Source organism: Mastacembelus armatus, chromosome 3, assembly GCF_900324485.2.
Source record: "Mastacembelus armatus chromosome 3, fMasArm1.2, whole genome shotgun sequence".
NCBI lineage: Eukaryota > Metazoa > Chordata > Actinopteri > Synbranchiformes > Mastacembelidae > Mastacembelus > Mastacembelus armatus.
The window spans coordinates 10,181,288-10,206,623 of NC_046635.1; the positions used below are offsets into that span (position 1 = coordinate 10,181,288).

General features: G+C 39.0%; 2 protein-coding genes across 7 annotated transcripts; both read right to left on the reverse strand.

Moving 5' to 3' along the window:
• Window positions 1-203: 203 nt before the first annotated feature.
• tmem9b (TMEM9 domain family, member B) lies at window positions 204-5,611 on the reverse strand. The gene is made up of 5 exons (XM_026319863.1): window positions 5,194-5,611; window positions 4,293-4,384; window positions 4,084-4,192; window positions 3,523-3,657; window positions 204-1,527 (listed from the first exon to the last, which is right to left on the reverse strand). The coding sequence occupies exons 1-5, from the start codon at window positions 5,263-5,265 to the stop codon at window positions 1,372-1,374; spliced, it is 564 nt and encodes a 187-aa protein (XP_026175648.1). The 5' UTR covers window positions 5,266-5,611; the 3' UTR covers window positions 204-1,371.
• A 369-nt stretch (window positions 5,612-5,980) lies between these two features.
• scube2 (signal peptide, CUB domain, EGF-like 2) lies at window positions 5,981-24,719 on the reverse strand. 6 transcript variants are annotated; one of them, XM_026319860.1, is made up of 23 exons: window positions 24,482-24,719; window positions 23,945-24,061; window positions 23,465-23,590; window positions 23,009-23,143; window positions 21,992-22,117; window positions 21,759-21,875; window positions 20,282-20,371; window positions 19,529-19,645; window positions 19,288-19,410; window positions 18,824-18,940; window positions 18,558-18,680; window positions 18,131-18,247; window positions 16,926-17,015; window positions 16,673-16,795; window positions 15,810-15,977; window positions 15,266-15,469; window positions 10,725-10,895; window positions 9,681-9,848; window positions 9,064-9,225; window positions 8,723-8,920; window positions 7,576-7,728; window positions 7,394-7,473; window positions 5,981-7,082 (listed from the first exon to the last, which is right to left on the reverse strand). In XM_026319860.1, the coding sequence occupies exons 1-23, from the start codon at window positions 24,567-24,569 to the stop codon at window positions 6,936-6,938; spliced, it is 3,060 nt and encodes a 1,019-aa protein (XP_026175645.1). In that variant the 5' UTR covers window positions 24,570-24,719; the 3' UTR covers window positions 5,981-6,935. The 6 variants fall into 6 exon arrangements, with proteins under 6 accessions (XP_026175645.1, XP_026175640.1, XP_026175641.1 ...); XM_026319855.1 differs by having other exon boundaries at window positions 15,266-15,472; XM_026319856.1 differs by having other exon boundaries at window positions 23,945-24,064.
• Window positions 24,720-25,336: the final 617 nt, after the last annotated feature.

Below are 25,336 nucleotides of genomic sequence, written 5' to 3' on the forward strand. Positions count from 1 at the left end.
TTAAATTATCAATGCTGTCTTTAAATCCCAAACATAAAGCAGAATCTACTCTGGGTTGTCCTCGAGTGTAAAAAAAAAAAAACACACTGGTTGATTCCTACAAAATGAGTTAGGGAAATGTGGTTCTTTCAGTATTTCCTGCTATTGAAAGAAAATCAGTTTGTTATGCATCTTAGTCAAGGACCAAAGACAAATCGACAAAGTGGAAGAATCACAAATATTAGGTGAATTTATTTCAAAGGTAAAGGTATCACATATGCAATAGTTAAGAACACTTTCATAGGTCTCCCAGCACTGTTTCTTTATTCTTTAGCTTTATCTGGCCTGCCTGTGTACACAGCCCACATATTTACAACATAAACTTCTCTAAGCTGAGAATAACACCACTATAGCAGTGCTGCCTGTTAAACAACAGGGACTTTGATCATGGAACTGGTGTTAAACCAACCACAAAGAAGCACCAAATTAAAAGACTATACATAATATTTGTATATTTGTTTAGGCAGTTAAAGAGGGCAATGATTTCAACAGATGAGGATCAATAGCACAGCTATGTTTACTAAGAAATAACAGAGAAATCAAATAGATTTTTGCAACGAGATTCATCAAAACTGCTTAAATGATAGATATAACATTGGTTTATCGGACATTAAACATTATGGTAAAAATTAATCATTGAAAACACATTTATAAATGGTTTGTTATAAAACATGCATTTCCAAAGAAGAATGAAAGATCTGTATTTTACACTAACTTCTTTCCCTTGTAGTGAGAGCAGCACACCCAAGTCATTTAGTTTTGGGGCAGAAAGTATCCACCAGCTATATGGCAACAGATCATTTACTATAGAAGGTTGGTTTAGTTACCCAGCCATGACAAGTGGCACCAACCAACATCTGGATGTTTTACTCTGAAAGCAAGTTAGACTCTTGAAATTATAAGACAGCTCAGTGTTGAGGCCTGGCAGAATTAGAGCATTATAAATAAAATATTCAGTGGAAAGATTTTTTTTTTTCCTGACATTTCACTATATTTTGTCTGTTGACTTGTTTCTTCTGCAAACTAGACAGCAGGCAGAGAGAAAATTTTGCTTCTGTGCTTCTGGACTGTCCATTGAAGACTGTATGTACCAAAATGAATTCACTGTAAGCTCTTGTGCTGCCTGCAGACTAAATAAGAGTTCCCAACTTTGATTATTTATCTGCCAGGGACTTCTTCACCCTGTTCTTCCAGGAAGTGTCACACCTCATGAGGTACAAACCACAAATGAGAAAAAAGAAGTGATATCAACTGAGGGCTCTGTCACAGTGGATTTTTTTTTGTTTGTTTTTTTCTTTTTGCTCCACCAGTAAATTTTGCTTACAGCGCAGTTTAACTCAGAACAACATGGCGATCGAACACAGACTTCCTCTGTTCCTGGACCTGCCTCCTCCAGCGCTGCTGTGCATGCTCCACTTTGTTCAACACGTTCGGTCGAGAGTGCGAACGGGACAGAACGTTGTGAGCATTGGCAAAAGGCTGCTGGTCCTAAAAACATAGAACAAAATAATTTTTAAAAAAAAATCAATAATAGTTAAAGTCAATAATAAAAGTCGATAATTTTATCATGTGAAATTTTGTAAACCTCCTTACATAATCTAAAAGGAAAATGAAAATAATCCCAATTTAGCATTTTTATAAATGGTTGTCTGTATGTTTCAAAGAGGATTTTAATATTCATCTTTAAATTCTTACATCTACATCTTCTTACACTGTTCTTTAGTATGTGTCTCATAGTGATTTAACTGCATTTAAACTTCATTTTGCTCATATTCTTAACTTTCATTTTCTATCTTTTTGCAACCTGATTTTGAACAGCGTTACATAAATAAAGCACTTGTGTGAGAATTATCAGTTGAGCAGCCTCTCGGTATCAAAGATCAACTAAACACTACAAAGCCACCATTTCCTCTATAATTAATGTAGGAGAAGTACTTCCTGTTTAATTGGTTTTGCTTACAAATTTCTCTGTTAAAATATGAGAGTTGGGTTGTGCTAAAAATATTTTGAGTAAATGATTTCAGATAAATTACATAATGTTGTTATTCTCTTGCTATGCCAGAAACAGGGAACAACATTACCAGTAACAGCATATTTAGGAGAACACTACCATGCTAATGCATGGGAAACTTTAGTGCGATCTGCTTAGTCACATTTTGATATGGCAGAAGGTTTTGTAAACTAATGTAACACTTCCTCTTTCTTGAACTTGGCCATGGAAGTCACAGAACGCTCAGTAAAGCAGCAACACTACATCTAAACTAAGGCAAAGTGCATAACATATAAGCATACTTGTACATATATCAACACCATGTTATACAGAAGGGGACCAAATAGGTTTTTTGCTCTTTGAATGCACAATATTTCAACAGTGCTTTTTTGTCAGAAATTAGTTGAGAATTAGATTTAAAAAAAAAAAAAAAAAAAAAAAAAAAATCAGAGAAGGGTTGCACTGTTTCTTTTAAGCTGATCAATAATTAGTTTCCTTTCCTACTCACATACAAATGAACCCGCACTGGCATATTCAAAATTCATGATTTATCTTTGCTGAAAACAAACTACTTCGTTATGGAAACGCACACAGTAGAAATTTCAATAGTCAATTTTCCCTGGAAAGTTTACTTCAAGGTGACTGCTACAGCTACATGTATCTAGAGTTACTGATCTCATCCCACTGCACTAAAGACATTCTTTTCCTGTCCGAGGTCTGTGTCGTGCCTGCGGTTCTGCTGATAACCTGGTTTTTGGCAGAAGTACACCTACATTAACCTAATGTCTTTAAGTCTCTTTATGGACAAAAATTTATCTCATTTATCTTAGTTTGTTTGGAAAGATATTAAGTGTCAAAAGCATATAAAAATGTTTTGTCAGAAAAATGTTAAAGCTATGTGCATTGCTGTGGCAGTCTTTTGCTGGAGACTGTGGTTACTAATGGATTCTTCAGTGAGTCCTCCCACGTATAAAGATCGGATAGAGTGAGAAAGCATTTTTTAAAACCAGGAATCATCTCCTCCTGTGTTTTAATAGATCTTATCATACAATCGTGCTTGAAGAGACTATTTAGATGGGACCAGATGCTGCAACTCTACATAAAAGTTCCCAATATAAATGGTTTTCAATTTGGACATTACCATGTTTATTTTAATTAAATCTGAAAATATTTGTGCTGTATTTCATGTAGCATTTAATTTGTAACTTGGACATTTCCATGTATTCAATGGTTTCCCACACAAAAGAGTTTAAAAATTATTGCAGAGACTCATAACTTTGTTAAATTTTACCTACATGGGGCAAATTCCAAGTGATGATTTATGCAAAGGCAGTTTATTTACAGAGACATAAAAAAAGATGTGACAGAGAGTTCAGAGTCACTCATTTTCTGTGTGGAAAATGAGGCAATACCATAATTCACCTTAAATATAAAACATTACTGTACTTTCTGACTATGAACTGTAATGCTGCAATATTCAAAGAAACACATACCCCAACTTCATCATCACTCTGTATAAGCTGTGAGTGTCCAAACAAACGCCTCTTCAACATGGGCTCCAGGAGAGTCAGGTAGACCATGTAGAGCAGCAGTAGGCCCAAAATGGAGAGGTATATTATGATGGTAACCTGAAGACATGGACAGAGTACTGATTAGTTTGGTGTCCTTCCACATGTGTATAATTAGTGGCTAGAATATCAATTAATCAACAACTACTTTAGTCTAACAATATTAAGAATCATTCAAGTTATAAAATCAGATGTGAGGGCAGATTGCTTGTTTCTTGATTCTTTTATAATCATAAACATTTTTAATTGTTATTTGATAAAACAAATATTTTAATGATATCAATTTGATGAAATTTATGGTAGTTATTCATCACTTTTTTTTTTTCAAAATTACTGTTATGGCATTTTACAGAGCAAACGATTAATGATCAAAAAAATTATTATGGACCTTTGGGTGCAGCCCTAGTAGTAAGTGACAACACGAGCAAAAATAAACAATTCTTCATTTATGAACACACACACACACACACTTCATTGTCAACTTACCTTAATAGTTCCCGAGCTCCTCTCTTCATATTTACACTCACAGCGTAAACAGTACGCCTCCACATCTTTGCCATCCACTGGCATGGGTTCAACTACATGGAGGCAGTTACTGAAAATAAAAAAATAAAAAAAAAAAATCGCATGAACAAGTTATCTGTAAGCAGGAAACAGGAAGCTCCATTAGAGAAATGCAGTGACATAAAACTTACCAGTCTTTGAGAGACACATTTTGCTTGTAGATTTGCCCTTCAATATCTCTGTATGGTGGACAGATGCATTTACACCGAATGTCTTCAGAATTCTGTAACAAAACAGGCAACAAACATGTTTGTTCATATCTTGCTTCCCCCCCAACACACACACACACACACACACCTTCTCCTCCTGCACCCATAACTGTAAACATACATATATTTAGCTTATAACACACGCATACACAACAGTTACGTCACACACATAATTTAATATGGCTTACACATTTTATATGGTTCACATTTTGATGTATTTTGCTAAATTACAGTCCTCCCATTCGTTTTCTGGGTTCACTTATTTTAAGTCCTGCAAAGCACTTTAGTGACTTCATGTTCTAAAATGTGTGTAAATCTGATTATTATTATGAATAGTGGTAGTAGTAGTATCTGGAGTACTACTTTTAACGGTGTTAAGTGTGTTACATTAAATGATTTTGAATGACAAACAGATTGTGAAATTAGCAAATTGGCTAAAGCAAAAATACATGTTTGTTTAATACCTAACACTTTTATTAAGTCAATACTCAAATCCCTGTACAGTACACTGGTAGATGATTTACACAGTAACACATTTAGCGAAGTTCACTGAGCTACAGCCAAGACGGTCTTAGTCATACAACAGGTTTTTAATCGACCCTGACTTTGTTTTTTAGGTTTTAATGTTGCTTTCTGTGGACAGCTCAACGCTAGCAACACCTGCGTTGTTTCTGTCGGTCACAGGAAGGTCTCGTATCAAGAGTTATCATAACTTACATTAGCTGGCAAGCTTCCAGAGGCATTTAAATATTTTAGCAGGATTTATTTTTCTCTATTGCTGCCGCTAGCCTAGCCTAGCCTAGCCTAGCTTACGTTAGCTTACCTTCGCCGTCACATGACTTGACAGCACAAAACAAGCCACAGAGAAAGCCTCGACGAGAAACGTGGTCTTCATTTTTACAGTCTGTCACAAATATTTAATTTCCAACTACCAGCTGTTCCACTGTTTCCATAAACCAGACCATCAGAGTGAAGTTCACGCTAACAGCTGGAGACGCTAGCCATCGAGCTAATCCAGGCTAACAAACAGCCACAATTTCCGGAGAGGGCGGTTTATGTTCCGGTAATAAGTATGTGAAGTCCCGGTTGGCGGTGAATTGTTGGATCACACTGCGTAGAAACGGCCAGCTGGTCTTTCATTTTAATCTGGTTTGCAGATAAACATCTATTATCTAACAATGAAATCGGTTACTTTGGATTAATTCGGAGAAAACGTTTCAAAACCCACTCAAGCAGAACAACACTCCGCCCTTCCTGGTGTCCGGGGGAGCAGCTGTAGATTAAAACGAGTGCACCCATTGGTACGCCATGGATGTAAACTGGAATTTACATCGAATCAAACTATGGTCCGTGGCGCAGCAAGTAGACGAATAGCAATATAGAGGTGGGGAGCAGCGCATTAGACATGAAGACAGATACAAAATATATAGATAGTCGTGTTTATACATAAGCACCGGTGCAAATTAAATAGGCCTACGCATATTTACTCCACCACCTTATACAATTTTGAGGAACTTGTACTCTAATGGAGTATTTTCTTTACATGACACAGTACTACTCTTGTTTACTTATTATATTTATTTAACTAATTATTGTTACTTTACAAATTCGGATTTGTGCATAAAAAACATATAGTATGTAGAACTTCCAAGACGATGAGGCTTTGTTGTAGAATAAACTATTACTGGAGCAAGTAAAGCTCCTGAATACTTATTCTGTCACTGTCATAAAACAAATAAATATACAGAAGACAAAAACACTGAGTATTAAATGTTTGCTTATATTCCAGATCACATAAACTGGAAATTATGTTTAAATCCAGGCAGTAGAATAAAAAAAACACACACACACAAATTAAGTCTCCTATCTTTATTTACAGCATATTTGATGTACAAGACCATAAAAAATATACATACATGTATTATGTAAAACAGGTGAACTGCTCAGTTCTATTTTACAGGACTTTTAATTTCTTTTCATGTACTCTGGCCTTATATCACTCCCAATTTTCCGATGAGTGTCTGAAAACCGAACAATTGTCTTTGGTTCACAATATAAAATGTATTGATGCATACTGATGTACCAGTAGGATGTGTCATGAAAGCTTAAAGGCCACTGTGAATGTTTTGTAAAATGAAAAGGTTTTTCAGAACGGTACCACTCATTCGGACACTCTGGGCCAGCAGCAATTGCAGCGATGTGATACTGTCGAAATGTTCGTAGCTGCTACAATACATTAGCATTTCACCTAAAACTTTTTACATCATATACAAACATTCATCAGAATAATTGCTTTTGTGGTGCTGCTACTTTACCAGTAGTGCTAATGTTTGTGCTTTCTCTGTATTTGTTTCTGACATTAAGCAGTATTTCTGTCAACAGTTCATCTCTACCTGTGAAAGTAGTCTATGTTAAAACTAGATCAGTTTTATACACTTTAGTATCACTCCATGTGAAAACAGATAACTACAGAATACTCTTAAAGGGGTCGGTGGAAAAAAAAATCAGATACCTCACCCGGTATCTAAGACAAGCTTATGATGAGAAACTGGTGGCTTTTGCCCCTTAAGGGCGAAGAAATCTCAGGACTTTGGAACGCAAGAAGCGGATGAAGGATTTAGGGAACATTTCTCGTGATTCTTGTGCTGTATAGTTGAAGAAGTTCTGTGGGTGTGCCAGAACATCGAACAACGCCTTCATGAGCTTCTTGTCCTGTAGAGAAAATGCACTGCATTAATGGAAAGAAATACAACCAAAGAGGGTACTCCAGTCTCACTGGATCCAAGTACAGATTAAGTGATAGACAAACAAAATAGTGAAAGGAAGTATTTATTTTCTACTGTATTGCCTTCCTTTATAATGACTTAATATAAATACAGAATGACAAGTATGATACAGTGGTGCCACATTTTATATCAGTATTTTTATACTAGACCACATCTCTCATTACTAATTACACAACGTTATAATACACAGCACATACTTTGTTAAACATTTATACAAGAGGTATAACATATGGATACCTTGAGAATTTCCTGGTGATTCTCTGAAGCATATAATCTTCCGTCTCTGACTATGTCTTCTATCAGTTCCTGGTAGTCCTCTGAAACGCATAAAATCCATAAACAGCTCATCAGCACAAATCAAATGAAATTGGTCTAACAAGCATAACCTATGCAGGACAAAAGATCAGATTTGTTTTTACCATCATATGTCACATATTGGACTTGGAAGCCTTTTCCACTGTTTCCCTCGTTGGACCTGAACTGTATCCAGAGCCTCTTGGAGCGGGAGGTGAAAGCAATTGGCCGTTCGTATGTCTGGCAAGTCTCGTAGGTTGTGATAGAGTGGACAAGATCTGTGAAGTAAGGACATGAGCACAATCTTAAGACACACAAGTGTCCTTTTCTATGTTTTCTGATAGGAAAGCAAGGTTAGGTGAAGAGATAAATTAGAGATACTTGTGAGCTGGGGGGAGGGAAAATGACATTAACCAGAGCAGCATGAAGGAAAAGACAATGAAGACTGAGAGTGATTGAAAGATGAGAGAACTTATAATAAACTCAGTTTCTATATATATAACTAAGAATGGTTATTTCATGAACTGGCTGAATCTACCAGATGTTCCTGACTAACTTTGGCCTGGAAGTGTGCTGATCCCTGGAACTGTGTTAGTTCCGCTATCTGGCTTCAGTGTAGCAGTGGGCTTTACTGAATTTGAAATGAAAACTATTCAGTTAATTGCTTTGTGTGATATCTGTGATATTGATTATTGTTTGATATCATTCAGGAAGAAAACACTACTGTTCACTTTTGGAGTGAGGATAACCTTCGTCTAGGTTTCATCTTTTAGTCAAACTAGGTCAGAAATTTTTATAGAGACCAAGTGAGTTTATGACCATTCTCCTGTCTGGTGTCCAACTACATAGAGATTTTTTTTTACCTAACTATTTGGCTGCCCTGTACCTACAAAACAAGAGGATACTGTCTATAATTAAATTACAACAATAATGCTAGTCCCCTGATGTAATCACAGTAAGATAAATAATATAATGACACATTATGTTAGTTTTCCTTTGTAACACTGACATCAGCCAAAGGCATTTTATACAATTTTGGCCACACTGATGTGAAATTACAGTAATACGGCTTGGCACATACGATACGGACTGTGCCCATATATTTTGCTAACTTAGAAAGGCACAAGCTTAATATAATCTAAACACTACACTCCCAATCCAAACCTTACCCCAACCTAAAAATAACCAACAAAAATAAGTCTGAAATCATGGTTAATAATGTTGTTTTTGGTAGTTAATACACTCACACAAACACAAACAGTTAAAACTCACAGTTTTTTCTCATTACTAAGTAGTCTCCACACTCGTCCTCAATAGGCAGGTAGATTTCTGGGACAACAATAAGGATCCTGCGTTTAGGTGGTGGGTTGATGGTCCAAGTACATTCAATATTGGCTGGATAGTTCCCTGGGTAGTTGGGGGACTCGATGTAGCCGGTAAAATCTCCCAGCTCTCCTCCACATTGCCGGTCTGTAAAGTGAGACAGATGTGTCGAATAGGTTTTATGTTCTCGGTGTAGCAAAGTGAATTACCTAGAACTAAATTCCAGATTGCTGCTGTATTTCAGTTTCTCTATGTACATATTGCAGAGGCATTACTGTGGACCGACATACTTTTGCACTGCATGATGTTAGTTGAGCCATCAAAGTCAGTGGTGGTGTTTCCAGGGCAGGCGACACAGTAGTTCTGGCCAAACTCCGCTTGAAATGTGCCCATGGGACAGCGCATGCAGCGATGTGTGCTGGTGTTGTAATAATGTCCTGGAGAGCACTGGACTGCAGGAGCCAATGAGAGTGATACAATACTGTTAGATGACATACTGCTTTCAATTGGGTTAAATGTTTCCATTTCTAATATGTATATATATTGATTTTAGATCAGCTGAAAGATTACATGGGAAAATCATCTGTCATATTTTTAAAAATAAAACTTTATCAAACCAATTTAGAGTATACATAAAAATACACCGTCTTTAAGGTAATGCCAGAACTTTTCCAATACTTTTTGTGTATTGTCTCGATCGTAAATGTAGAGAAAATGCAGCAGCTACAGGGGGCAGTAGAGTTCCAGTCAACACAAATGAACTGCACAGTCTTTGCTGTGGTGACACTTTCAGTCAACAATCCCAGATGTTTCACTTCATCTAACAAGTTTGACAGCTCTTCATAAACTTTCCCAGCCCCAAGCGAAACGTTTGAAATTTCCATTTATGCAACAATAACGTTCACACCTTTTGTCTCACACTCCTGGAAGGTAACAGCACCACTGCGCTTGGTGACCAGATTTCCACCACAAGGGAAACAGAAAGTGCGGCCCACCTCTGGCTGATACGTTCCCAGTGGACAGGGCAGACAGGGGACCAAGCCATCATGGGAGTACTGACCTGGAGAACATTGACCTGGACACAAACAAGACTTGGGTTGAGTCGCAGTTTTAAATGTTTAGAGTACCATGTTTTGGGCCACTGTTTTCTCTCTTTCAAAGTTTTCTAAGAATTGCTCCACATTAATTTGTTAAATTTCAGAGTTTTTTTTTTTTTTACTTGGATGTAAAATATAAGAGAAAATCCTCTCCTCTTCCATTAATATAAGAGCCTATAGCAAAGCTTAAGCAAATGTTAAAGGAATGACAGAATCTGCACCACCTCTCAAATAGGTGCCAGTGCCAAGAGTATGCTGGTAGCACTCCTTGTTTAGTCTGTCAGAGGAGATGGGATCTGGGATTCAGCCCCAAAGTGACTGTGATAACAGCACAGGATGAGACCAAAACATGATGGCTCCTTCAGCTTTTATTCAGGACTGTAAGAGGCCAAGTTCACCTTTTGAATTCAAATACATCTTCAACATCTAAGCTCAAGCTTCTTTGGCTTTACACAAAGCAGAACATCTGCCAGTTGGAGATCCTTATCGAGGCACCATCGCTTCCTGTGGGGTATATTTTCACAAAACAGTTACATTTTGTGTGCCTTCATTGCCTTTCCTGCTCTTTGCTTATTTGTTCCATATTCTATATTATATTGCCGCTTGACTAAAAACTATTTTTTGAAATATATCAAACTATGAAAGAAAACATTTCTCTGCTCTTTAATGAAACAGTTCTGAGAAATGCACTGTATGTTTTGAGAACACTGAATTATACTATGAATAACAAAGAAGATTTGCAGAGTCTGTTTTAAAGATAAACTAGTTCATTTATACTGTAAAAATCGAAATGGTTGTGACAGTATATTAATGTCTACAACAAGTCATTGCTTTGCTTAGTTGAACCATCTTACCTCCACACTGGGACATGTTTTGAGCTCCGACCACCCTGGAGACCTGTTTTCCTTCAGGTCCAGGACAGGCCTCACAGGAAATCTGTCCCTCCTCATCCTGATACGTTCCAGCCGGACATAACACGCACCTTCCCTGATCGCCGTCATAGTAAGACCCAACACTGCAGCTCACTAGTAGACAAGTGCAAGATTAAGGTTATTACTTTAAAAGTTTATTTGTACCAAGAACAAACTTAACATAACCAAAATAGACTCATGTCCATAAGGGACAACTTAAAATGCAGACCCTGTGGCTGCACACAATCTTGACTTACACCATAAATACATCAACTTAACTGCTTGTCAAGTGTATTCAAACAGGTCATACATACTTGAAATGTATAAACATCCTTAAGAGCACTCAGTTAACTGCTCACATCAAAGTTATAAACTGATTCAGATCAAATTATCAACCCGTTGACAGTTTTAACCACTTTACTTGCATGGCAACAAGATTACAAGAATGATGAAATCTTCATACAGTTTATCATATCACAAGGTGATATAGCAATAACAGTGCTGTTTATATCTGGACCCGGTTGTAGAAAAAGTACACAAAAGGGAACCCTTCACATAAAACTTCAGTTTTAAGATTTCTCAGCCAATCACACTATTTTTTCTTTTGCATGGTATCATGTGAATGTTTTTTTCAAAGTGTGAGGTAACGTCTGAGAGGTAAATACCCATTAAAAGTAGCACAAAAGAGCATATCATGCTTATTAATACATGATTAGGCACCCCAAAAGAAATTCCTCGGTTCATTTCTGAAGTAAATACATATAATGCTATGAACTTGCTTGTCATGTGGCAAACATGTTTCACCAGCCTTCAGAAATTTCCACTGGTTAAACTGGCCTAACAAAACAATTCAGAGGCTGACTGACTCTGAAAGACTCCCTCCAAATGGACATGGAAACAAACAACCCATAACGTAACACTGTTGGCAGAAAAACATGTTATTCAAAAACAGTATCTGACATCTTGTATCAACCTCAAGTATACAGTACAGTACAGCCCCCGCTTTTCCAAACCTGTTTTCTAGAAAATAACACAGTCTTATTTTGCGGCCAGTAAGTTTTTACCATTATGCTATTTAGGCAAAATGAGAATCTGTCTATAGCAGTACGTCTCGTTACCATACACTAACGGCTAGCTTCATATTTTACATGTCTGTAAAATCAGTTGCATCATTAGTTAATGGTTTGTTGTATTCTGACTAACTTTCATTCATGTCTCAGAGTTATTTCACTCATTCAAATGCAGTATCAAGGATTTGGTCAGCAGATGTCGCCATTTTTGATGGTGTCAAATGCTTTGAAACTTTAAACACAACTGGTTCATATTGATTCAGTCCGTCAGAAGGTTTTGTTTTTTCTGTGGTACCATAAAGACACAGATCAAACGCCGACTGATGTGCAGCAATCAGCTAAACTGTGATGCATTCAGAGAACTATTCTATCTATCAGTGACAAGTCTTAAGTGTGTTAATTCCTTAACTCTCCCACTTTGCTTTAAGGTCAACATTAAGCTCTCTATTGGCCATGGCAACCACAGTGCACTGCCACTGTTGGAGGTGCCAATAGTGGCAGTGCACTCTAGTTGACAATCTATGCAATAGCAACAGTGGTAATAAAACAGCTCAAGCATTTATGTTTGGGTTTTCATTACATTGTCTTGTTGATTTTCAGCTGTCATAAATGTCAGTACCAATTTACCTGAAATTAGCTTAAATCAGCCTGCTGATGCATCCATCAAAGTCCATTTTTCACTTAGTTTAGATGCAATTCAGGACATAGACATGAAAGCTGTAAATTAATATGAAGAGACACAACAAGACCACAAAACCACAGCATTAAAATGCTTTTGAAATTGACGTAATGGACCTACAGACAAGAGTGCACCAAATCTACATCTGCTTTAGTCTAATCCTACACATGGCTGTGCATCAGGGAGGAATTTTTAATTCCACCACAAGCACCCTCACCTCTTTTAAAAGCAAACACAGAAGCAAATCAAAGAGAGTATTTCCCTCTTATTTCACCAAAGTGTAAAGCCTTGATTAAAGGGTGCAATGCACCGTTTTTCTTTGGTTCCTCCCATTCAGAGTGGTGCCTGTAATTAATTTGGAAATTACTGCATCTGTCTGATGGTCTTAAGAACTTGACATGAAAACTGAATCTCACACAAGAATAAATCAATTAAACCCAAAATGTGCTTCAGCTGTAGCCTTTAAGCTGTCTGTAAATAGAGAAAACCACTACCTCCAAAAGCTCGACACACAAAAGCTTTAACGTGGAGCCATTATGTGTGGCTCAGCAAATTGTTAGATTTTCCTCTAAAGAAAGAAAATGTAATTCTCTCAAGAGCAGTTCATTTTTTGAAGCCTATTGTTTATTCTGAAAGACCATGAGGAGCCATCATTTCATTGTCCTCTAACAGCTTTTATTTGACAGAGGGAAGCAGTGAGAGAAGAGAGAGAGTGAGAGTGAAAAAGAAAAAAAAAACCTTGAAGCCTTTCAAATGCAAACAGTTCTATAGAGTGCTCGAATTGATGGCCCCAAAGAGGTGTAAAAGACCTTTCACCTCTATTCAAGTCCCCAGTCTTTGCCTACTTGATGACATAGGAAAACACTACGGTATCACAGTGGTAAGGCACTGAACCCAATAAAAGGGGTCAGGTTTTTGAATCCCCCCATTCTGCTTGGCCCAATCGCTGCTTGCGCCCATCAAGCAGAGGCCCAAACAGCTGATGCTAATTGATTCCCATGGTGTGGCTGAAGTCAATTCTCTTTAGCAGTTTAGAGGCTGGGGGTCATGCAAAGTGGCCCCAGCTGGGGGGCAGGGGGGACATGGCACTCAAACTGCCAACTTGAATCAACAGCACTTCCTAAACATCTTCAATTTTAAAACAAACATGCAAACAAACTGACTACAACAGTCAAACAGACATGAAGGGCGCTGTTCACAGTATTTCTCTATCGTCTTAACTGTTGCTGATAGCACTTGTTCTGTGTTATATAAATACAAATGTCTATACATTAATGTAGCCACATGCTAACAGTGTTGAGCAAAATAACATGTCAACAGCAAAATATGTATATAATTCATAAGTTAAAACATCTATACAGTTTATTTCAGAAATGTCTTGGATTAGAAACTGATGCAAGCAGTAACCCAACAACATCACACAATCAGAGCAGAAATGCTTTTAAACAGTGCACAGAAGTGAAAGCATATTTTCTCCAAATGCACAGGAGGCTGTGTTGTCATCCTTCTAAGGCAGCGAGAACAAGCCCCAAATGGGCTTTTCAATGGAGTGGGCAAACTGAAAGGAATAAACTACACTCCGAGCTAAGCCAGAGCGGGAGGTTGGGAGGAGGGCTAAAATATAGCTCCCTTAAAGAGCTGGAGTTTAAGAAGAATGTCTTTCAGCCCACTTCAGCCCTCCCTCTCCCAAATTACATGTCTACACCCCTGCCATGGCCAATAGAGAGCTTAATGTTGACCTAAAAGCATAGTGGGGGAGTTAAGGAATCAACACACTTAAGACTTATGTTACTGATAGATAGACACAATGCACAGGGCCAGTTTAGATTTAAATCATCTCAGCACAGCTTGACAGCTGAGCTACATTAATGTTAATGTAGAGGGCAAAAAATATGGTGTTACATGGAGCTATATGCAAGGTTGATTATTTTCTTTCAACTAACATCATCTCAAGAAACTACTGGTTAGTTGTAGTTAGTGACAGGTTTTGGTTTCCGGTTAAAGCTGAAAGAATAACACTTCCACTAGTCATATTTGTCAATGGTTACATATTATCTAACTAAATATTTATGCAGCTCAACAACAAAAGGCACCAGTTTTCTCAGGCTTAAGATGGCATAAAACAGGCAGCAAACTTATTGTGAGGCCCGAGACTAGGGGCGAGCAGTTCCGACAGCCAGAGAAAACACACGCCGGCACACTGACAGTGTGTGATCGTATTTAATGAACATTTTCCCCATCACCAGTTGTATATAAAACCCAGCTGAGAGCCAACAGCTACCAGGAGACCTGCCATCAGCCCTCATGTTACACTCCTATCCCAGGGAGATGCTGGAAGATCTCACAGCTCAAAGGGCCAACAACAGGCTCTCTGTTCTCCCATGCAAACTCGCTCTCCCCTCCAACTACCTCATTACAGTATGTCTGCAAACCAAATATGGCACTCATCTGGCCAACACCTGCTCTAAATCCAATCATTAAACCAGTTTGTCTGACTGCCATGGACTATTTCAATTACTTAAAGTCATGACGGTGCACAGGGCCTAGACACAGCTGGTGCTGCCTTGCGCTAAGCATTGCAGAGGTTGTTCTGGGCTCTTGAAAGATGAAAAGCATTAATATTTCCAGTAGAAGTGATGCCTGGCTGAAAGGTGCAGGCCCAGACCCTTCCTGGGTTGTTGCATTGAATGGCAAAGTGTAGTGCATGGTGAAGTAAACGCAAAAGCCGAACTCACCGCATTTCCTGTCCACCAGTACCTGACCTGTCATACACTGTCCTGGAAGTTCTGCCAGCTGGCCCGAACTCTTGGATAGCTCGTAGGCAGACCCAGCAAAGTGGAGGTGAAACCGCTCCCTGGTGATGGACTTCCTCAGGGTCCTGATAGTCTTCCTCAGCCTCTTCTCTGTGCGTCGGCGCACACAGTTCAGATCACAGCTCTCTGCTGAGAGAAACACCCGATGCCACAACTGTTTCCATAGCAGAATTTCATTACACACACACACCTTTGAATTTAAGCCTGGATGTCCACATGCTCCCCCAGGCATTCACATAAAAATACACACCAAGTCAAGAAAAGAACACTCCACATAGAAATCAAGAAAATAAAACAAAAACACTTCAACCCTGTGCCCCACATATAGAACCCACCACCACCACAGGCAGGTCAAAACAGGAGATACTTTAACAGTTTGGTTGGTTTAGTGACAGACAGTGGCGAAACAAAGGTGGAGAGCAAGAAGCAAAAGTCACAGGCAGGCAGGTAGTGCAGAGAGACCAACCTGTTACCTCCTCTAGGTTCAGGTCCAGCACGAACTCGGCCGTGATCGAGGAGCCGTCCTCCTCGCCAGCTTTCCTGCCGTCACGGCTGCGTAGGCGCTGCCCTGGTGAGGTGCAGCGCAGACTCACATAGCTGAACTCGACATTTTCAGTGAAGGGTAACCTGCTATCTGTGGACATGGGAGACAACCACCCCCCCCCGCCGCCCCACCACGACAACACCACACAGCCACCAGGCACACACATGCAACACACAAAATAACAGAATTGTTAAAGAAATTTATAAAAAACTTTATAGAGCTCTTTAATTTTGGTAACAAATGTCACTCGATTCAGATTGCTTAAAACAGTAGTTGACATGGTAAACTTTCTGTTATGTACCTGTAGACTGGGAAGGTGAAAAAAGGATTTGATACCACTGTGAAAATTTCCTTTATTTGAAAAATGTATGTGCCTTTTTTATCAACTGTGAGGGATGTAAAGGACCATGCAGTCTTTGGAAACCCATTGGAGTGATGAGTAGGTCAGCCCCAACTGAAAGGCATGCTATGGCTAATTACATCCTCCCCTGTCACTGCCAGACAAAGTGCTACACCGAGACATTCAAGACACACAAAACCACATCACTTTCCCCACAAATTTCTTTCACATTTGCCTTTGGTTTTTGGTTTACTTTGATGCAGACTTCAGGTCTGCTTTATCTTCTGAAGACTGTGGTCTTAGATGCTGGCAGTTCTTGGTAAACCCAGAAAGTTTTTTTAACCAGTAACATGAAGGAGCTGTAACTTTTAATCCTTTTCTATCTGTGATCTTTTTCATGTGTTTGGAGGCATTGTTAGGTTTGTTGTGTGGAAACCTCTGTTACCTGAGTGTGCTGAGTATGAGCTCTCTTTGAGTTTCTCCTGATTTCGTTTTAAGTTGCATTTCACAGCTCCAGACTTAAAACTGGCTGTGGTCTTAATGTGTCGAACGCCGGCCATTTCTGGACCTGCAGGACAGATGAAGAGAAAATCATTTTGACTTACTTATACACCAAATGAAATCAAGGAAAGGCTGAGTTACTGTTTTGTGTGGCAGAGCGGAAAGATAGATGTAAATCTGTGATGCTTTGTACTTGCCTAAGCAATGCAAACCACTGTTGTTCTTTTGTGCGTCAGCAAAGCAGGGCAGAGGCATTCCACAGGTCACCATGTAGGAATCTTCTGTCCCTGAAAACACACCAGAGGCCATGACACACAGACCGACACAGACAAAAGTTAGGGCCACAAAAGCCCGAGTAAGAAGGCAAAACAGGAAGCGTGTCAGAACATGAAGAGTCACGCTGCAAACTGATGTTGACAGCTGTTCACTCAATTACATCTAGAACAGCTTGACTTACTAATTGTTCTCCCATAACATGGTTTAGCTGTCACCTTTCCCAAACAGGGCTACATCAGATACCTGACCTGTACTGCATCGTGCTGTTTAGGTTGACTAATCCTAAAAACATAATGGGGACACTTGACTGATGTGTGTCATGACGAGCCATCTGATTGGATCAAACAAAATGTAGAAGTAATTGTTTTTATAACTCACAACAGACTGACTCTATTGAAGTCCATACTTCCGTTGCAGGTTTTCAAACTCATGTAGCAAATAATGCCAAAATACCCTTATTTAAACAAACCTTTATCAGGTAGAAAATTAGCATTTGTGGCTAATACTGGTGGATTAGACAAGACTTTCCTGCATTCTTCCAGCAACAACCTCATCAACTGACACCTAGTATTTTTTTTTTTTTTTTGTTTTTTTTTTTATGTTTTGGTCCAATACCACTTTAGTGTTTAACAGAGAAAATGGGAATCAATATTATGAATTCAATGTCATAATTTAGTTTTCCAGAGCAACAGCCTAAGACGTGGGCAGATTAAGACTATGACCTTGACTTTGACTAGACAAACACCAGCCCCGTTAGCAAATATGTCATGAAACTGCTGTTAACATTGTTAACATGGTCTTTGTCTGAGGTCGTGGAGAAATCACAGTCCAACCAGATCCAAGCTTCGAACACTCAGTCATTAAATGATTTCAGCTCTGATTGATGAGTAAAAAACACTAAAAAGAAGACAGATCTGCAAGTGATTCCAGTAGACAACAACAATTTGCGTTTTTAAATTTTTGCTGCACTTTGTATAAACCCTGAAACCTCAACATGCAATTGTGTAAATATACCCATTTTCTGTGCATTACTTGCCTTGTGGAAATACAGTTCGAACAGGTTCTAATGTCAACAGGTCATCTTGGAAGAGGTAAGTCATAATGTATGGAGATCTGGTTGACTCACCGCTGATGAGCTTTACTTGGGACTGGCAGGTCAGGAAGCAGCGGTCCCCACCATCCTGCTTACTGCAGTTCAAGGTAGATCTAGAGGGGGGTTTTGCAGGTGGTAAACCCTCATCCTCTAAATAGAAAGCAAAACAAAACTCCAAGGTAAAAAAGAACAGTTCTGATTGTAAGAATAGGAACAGGCAATGGCAGATGAGGAGTGAAAAGTCCAACATCATAGCAATTTCGGTGTTTTACTCAAGCACCAGAAAACCAAGTGACAGAAAGAGAAAAAGAACAGAATTAAAAGTATCTCCTGTTTTTTCTCCCACCCCCACTCCCCAAAATGTATATTTGAAACCATAAACTTAGTATTTACACAAAGAGACAACAGAGCTCAATAGATGAGCCTCTGATATAGGAAGGGTCACTGGTCACTGGCTTACCAATGCAGTCCTTTTTATTCCAGTGTAGCCTATAGCCAGGATGGCAAAAGCATTCAAAGCCTCCCATGGTGTTTTCACAACCATGCTTGCAACCGCCATTATTCACACTGCATTCATTTATATCTGAGAGGAAAAATGAAGATAAATATTATAATTACAGGGCGCATTGAGCAGTTACTCAAATGTGCATGCTTTTTAGCCTCGGACATCTCTGAAGTGATGCTCAGGTTTTCATGTGTAGTTCCCTCCACACAACTCAGGCTCACCTCCACAGTGGGCCAGTCCATACATGGCGTAGCCTTTGTTGCACAGACACTGAAAACCACCGGGGGAGTTTACACACGTGTGATCACATGTCCGCTCAAAAAAACACTCATCTATATCTGTAATCAAAATCAGGCAGATGACATAATAGCAGGGCAGTCAGTTACAGTCTGCATTAGGAGGGATTTCCCAGCCATAGAAATGAAACATTTGCATTTGATCTTCAATTTTCTGCTCAGTGAAATATGAGCATAGTATGTTACACCAGGTAAATACCATTGGTTTTTGATAATTACAGGTAAAAAGAAGAGAATGTTTCATAAAGATGCCGTTTAAAAATAATCATTATAGTGGATGTGCATAGAGTAAGAACAATGGCTGTCACGAACATCTCCACATATCATGATGTCTCATTCTGTTTTATTTCATTCAAGTAGCAAAATTTTATCACGAGAGTCATTTCTACCTTGACAGGAACGTTCATCTGTCAGCAGCTTGAAGCCTTTTCTGCAGTTGCACTCAAAGCTGCCGATGGTGTTTCTGCAGAAGTGATCGCAGCCGCCGTTGTGAAGCTCACACTCATCAATATCTGTGGGAAACATGTGATATCTTGGTAACTCTTTAAAGAGATTTGTTATACAAATGCTCTAAGATGAATCAAACTCTCTATGGAGAGTTTTTTTTTTTTTGTGGATTTGCAGTCTGACCTTTGCATGTTTTTCCATCCGGCTGCAGTGTGAAACCAACGGGACAGCTGCAGCGCACGCCTGTGGATGTGTCTTTACAGGTGCAGTCACACCCCCCATTGTTCACCGCGCAGGTTTCTGAAATTACAACCCACAACATGAATGTATGTGAATGACCTTCCACTTTGTAAAAAATGCTGTGTTATTCCTCAATGTCAGATTGTAGATCCTTAGTAAAACATAACATTGATGTACTGAACTTTCTACTTTTAAAACACCTGGACTATACAGCCAATGTTAGATAAAAAATACCCCATAGTTGAAGCAATGAGAAATGCTGCTTTTAAAAATTGTTTAAACATTTATAAATGCTGCCATCTAGGCCTACCCTAGAAACGTATTATTTGCACCATGCAATACTACCAGAGCACCCGTCCTGGCCATGGGCAAAATTTAATGTTTGAAATGTATCAAGTGGCCCAGAAAAGCACAACTGATAAATACTAACTAGAGAAAAAAACGAATCACACTGCCCTTCCTAAATGGAAGTAAAACGTGAAATGTGCCACACTGTCACAAATGCATATTTTTCGGAGGGGAACACTGGGGGCGAGAAAGCGAGGGCATAGTCATTTCACAGTTTGCTCAAAAGACTCAGGAATGCATCGGTTTACTAGACTTTACTCCTCTGCCCTGCTTAACACCCTGGGATGGTTCCTGGCAGCTCAACACTCCATCACTGTTCGCCTCCAAACATAGGAGTTCAATTATTACCCATTAACAGCCTTCGCTTGACCCGTTTGTCCACCTCAGTAAAGGATGTGGCGTTGTGGTTAGAGGAGTCGGTGGCGGCTTCATCTAGTTCTTGGACACACAAAAAATGTCATTAGGAGAGAAGAACCTACATATAACTTCATAACATTACTAAATACAATAACCATGGGTTTTCTTCTGACCTCAGCCGTGTGTGTATGTGTGTGTGTGTGTGTGTGTGTGTGTGGGTTGCCTTTCAGTAACCAGATACATGTTTACACTTGAGATAATCGGTTTGTAGTGAGTTGGTGTGTGTCACATAACTCAGGATATCTGTAAAGTAAAATCTGGAGACAGCATCAGAGTGATATGCCTGGACCGCACACACACTGCAGTGCTGGAAAGAGAGATATTACTCATTATCTGACAGCTGATCCTCTCCCTTGATAACCATTGTGTGGAAAAATGCACGCTGCCTAACAACTGACAGAGAGAGCTGTTTCCAGTTGTTGTGTTTTCATTCATCAAGATGAACTCTACATTACTAGAGACTAAAGTCTGACAGTCTGAGACAGTGTAAGCTGCTCCTGGAATGTGTACTCTCAAAGCTACCTCAGCTTTGAGAGTACACATTCACACTACACTAGTTTTGCTATATTCCTGACAGAAACAATAACCAAAAAAAAAAAAGAAAAAAAAAAATCAATCTTTTCTTTGACATCCCTACTTAGTTTACGAAACACCAATGTTCTTGTTGAACCATGAGTGGCAAGAAATATGAACATCCAGCATTCATTTTTTAAAAATTGCTTTCCCTTTGCTTTCCCTTTGCTTTAGGTTTCACCATTTTAGAGTCTATATTGTACATTATCATATCATTTTCATTGAAGCTATACAATACTGTAAAAATCTAACTTCAAATATAGGCCTCTTAACAAAAAATAAATTAACTCAAGGTCCACTTACCACCTTCCTCCAGAGCTTTCACCCACATCTCACAGTCTTGCTCAGAAGTCCATCCACTGAGGAAGACTGTGAGATGTGGAAAAAGGTGGTAAGTGGACCTTATTTAAGAAACTACGGTTTTCATTGCTAACAATGAACTTTTAGATTTTTTAGAATTACATCATTACACAAAATTGGAATGACTAGATGCCGTTTACATCAATTTATATATAGTTCAACTAAGTTCAGTCTGACATGTTTTGTCTTTTTTCTTAGAATTTGCAATAATGTGTGAGTTTAAATTAACTGAGCTACTGCCAGGTAAGTTGGATGAAAAGAAAATATGTGGCTACACACATGAAAGGATTAAGAAATGTCTTTTAAAGCAGCTTTAAAACTGGATGTGAGTACATTAAAGACCAAAGAAAGATACAGAAAATGATACGGGGGTGTATTAGTCCACAAGGTGCGGCAGTTTGACAGCAACATTATGTCTGGCTTGGTTAAACATTGTCTTGTAATTAAGAACTGAGCCTACAAACAGTGTGCTTACCTACACAGGACGTCCTGTCTGGCTGCAGCGTGTACCTGGCGTGGCACCTGCAAATTGGACCGTTCTCTGTGTCCTCGCATGTATGCTGGCAGCCTCCGTTGCCATGGTTACAGGTTACTGCAGTGTCAACAACATGCAAAAATGAGTCAAATTCTCAGTCCAATATTATTGTGGTTGTGTCTATATGAGTAGGTGCGTAGCGTGGAGTTGGTTTCATGCTGTTAAGCACGTACAGATGCAGCTTCTCTGGTTCCTGGCCAGCTCGAATCCTGGACGACACTCACAGGCCACACCCCCTTTTGGTGTCTCTTTGCAGATGTGGGCGCAGCCGTGCTCCTTATTCATACAGTTGAGGCCCTCTGGAATAAGAGGGAGAGCGGTACACAATGAAACTATCCTAGAGTGATTGCCCACCTCCACACAAAGGCACACATACTGAGAGATTAGTCTGGCATCCTCAAAGACACTGATTGTTCTCAAACCTTGCACAATTCAAAAACATCAACCACTGTGTTATTTTTAGTGCTCCCCCAGAGGAAAAAACAATTCTGTATTCGGAGCAAAGTTGCTTAAAAGTTCATTCCCTGAAAACAAGGCTCCACACACTCTTCTGGTATCTACAGCATACTCGATAATGCGTCAAGCTGAAAAATTAGATTAGATGAAGCACCATTTCTATAGATGGTCACAGCTGACTGGCTAGGGCCATGGGATTTAAAGGGTTGGCAAGACCCACTGGAGTGGAAAAGCAAAACAAAAGGACTTCAGACTAATCTGTAACACAGACCACATAGATGTGAGTATTGCAGTTATTAACTTATTTTGTTCTCTGGGACAGAGAGCTTTTTCCCACAGCATGTTGCTGCTGCAGATAAAAGCTCAGTGATGAGAGCCAGCTTGAACCTGTCACCCTTCATTATGCTGTCATTCTTAGATTTGTAAACGGATGTATTTGCTACATAATTCTCTTCTCTATTTTTTTTTTTTTTTTTTACAGCTTTATAATTACAACACACACTCATTCACAAATACACTGACAAACATTACAACCTTCTATAAATGAACTAGGAACCATTAAAAATGTCACTTTTTCCAAATGTTATAAAACACATTTTAATTTGGTTGGGGAAGTGCCACAGAATATCTTTGAAAATTTAGAAATGCACTTCAGGCACAGGATATGTGTGTTGTTGTAATAAATGCAGACATGGCTGCTGTTTACAGAACAAGTGTGCACGTTGTACACTCACCAACAGAGCGGTGGATACATGTGTGCTGGTTGTCGCTCAGAAAGAAGCCCTCCTTGCAGCGGCACTCATAGCTGCCCATGGTGTTGACACAAGTGTGTTGGCACCCTCCATTGTTAAACTTGCATTCATCAACATCTGCAGGACAGTGGGTTGATTGCTTTAATTAGCAGTGCTAATTACAGCCCCTACTCTACAGCTTTTAACGGTGTTGGCTTATATAAGTCAGATAAGGTAGTTTTGTCAAGTGTTTACAAACACTGATAATGTATATAATAATGTTTCAAATCAAATGTTAGACTTAATTATTTGTAAATAAGACAATAATAATTAGACTTCATTCCAAAAGTTTACATCAGAGGCTCTAGAGAAGAGATCTGAATTATCACTACAAGACCTGAAGATTTGAGCTGTCTATTACCTAAAACTATTTACTTGGTGGTTTGAAGCTGATCTTACCCAGACAGTTATGACCATCATGTGCCAAATGAAATCCGTCATAACAAGTGCAGCGGTAATTGCCTGGAATATTGTTGCACTCATGTACACAGCCTCCATTGTACTCCAAGTCACATTCATCAATGTCTGAGAAGTAAAACCACACAAGTGAATGTTCAACTACTGAAAAAAAGTTAAAATGCAAAACACTAGTCAGCACTATAGCTTTAGATGCAACAGAAAGATGTATAATCTATGGGTTCACATATATATTTCTATGCCTTTATAGTGGTTTGGAAATGATGCCACAGTTGATTAAAGCATGTTGTGATGTGATGATTGCAAACATGTAGTTAGCATTACGGATACATAAATTATTCCAGTGTCACCCTGCTTTAAAATGTGTCCCTAAACACCCAAACTCTGTGATCCCACTTTGGAGTTCAGGTGGTTTTGATAACCACGTGAATAAAATAGCTCAATGCAGCAGAGGCACATTACCTTCGCAGTGTCTCCCATCCCCTTTGAAGCCGGTTTTACATGTGCACTTGTATGAGCCTTGGGTAGTCTGACAAATAGCATCAATGTGACAGCCATCACTACCCTCTGCGCACGGATCTGCTGAAAACCGTATGATAGAAGTTACAAAAATAAAATAAAATAAAATCTCATTGGCATTTACCATTTTCACTCTTACATTTGTCATGTTTTGTGATAATATATTGAAGAAGACGAGCAAGAAAACCATTTAAAGCTCAGAGGTAAACCTCCCTAAGAATAACAGTTACCTACAGCAGTCAATTTAAAAACCCAGTGAAAATTGACCTGAGTGAACAAGTTACATACAAAACTTATTTTACAAACTTACGAAGTTATTCCTACAGCATCAGCCACTGGTTATATTGTTACAGGTTTAACAGAAAATGTAAAAGGCACCACTGGGCAAACAACTAAGAGCGCACTCCGCAAAGCGTGCGTAAAGTCTCCACTACAGAAAACGCGAACACACACATGTACACAGACTCACTACAGTCCCACCTCGAATCTCTGGAAGCCCTGCGCTTTGGCGACTATTTAACAAGAGGAAAAACAAACAAAAGTCCCTTGTAGCCCAAATAGCTCCCATGGTGATATGATCCAAGTTTAGAGGTCTTCTCAAAAGGACGCGTACGCACTGAAGTCGTGACCGAGCGTCCGCCTCATTTTCATTCTAGCCTGTCAATCTGCTCCGCAAGAGGCTTTTGAAAAGAGAAAGGAGTAAGTGTGTGTGTGTGTGTGTGTTTGAAAGAGAAGAGTGAGAATAAGAGCGTGCGTGCGCGTACACGTGAGCGAAAAACGCGCTTTTGAAGCAAGGTTGCGTCAAGTCACCCAGATAACTAGTGTAAAACCGGAAGTATGATGCCTTCAGGCGAAACGTCACAATACCAACACACACCAAGAAGCTTTTATTTTGAAGGCGATGACAGGAACGCCTTCTGTAAACTTGAAACGTGAATGAAGTCTTTTAAATCTCAACTGTGTAAACATGGACATTGTGCATATATTTAGGCATTTCCAAAAAATAAATAAAAATAATGAATATATAAAAACTAGTAAATACAAATAATGAAATTGTCTAGTGTGAAAAATGTGTGTTTGTTTGCAAATAATAATAAAAAAACATGGACTTTTATATCTGTTTTAAAATCTTCTGTTACAAACCAAAATGAGTAAATAACAAAAAGTCACAAAGGCTATCGCTAAGTTATAACTTAACGCTAATTGCTAGGTTAACTCGTTAGTCATAGAAGAGAACCGTTATCCAAACAACGTGGTTGCCAGGCAACACACGTTTATTGCTTGTATTGACGCGTTCGTCTCACATCGTTTATGTCGTAATTATGAGCAGCCGAG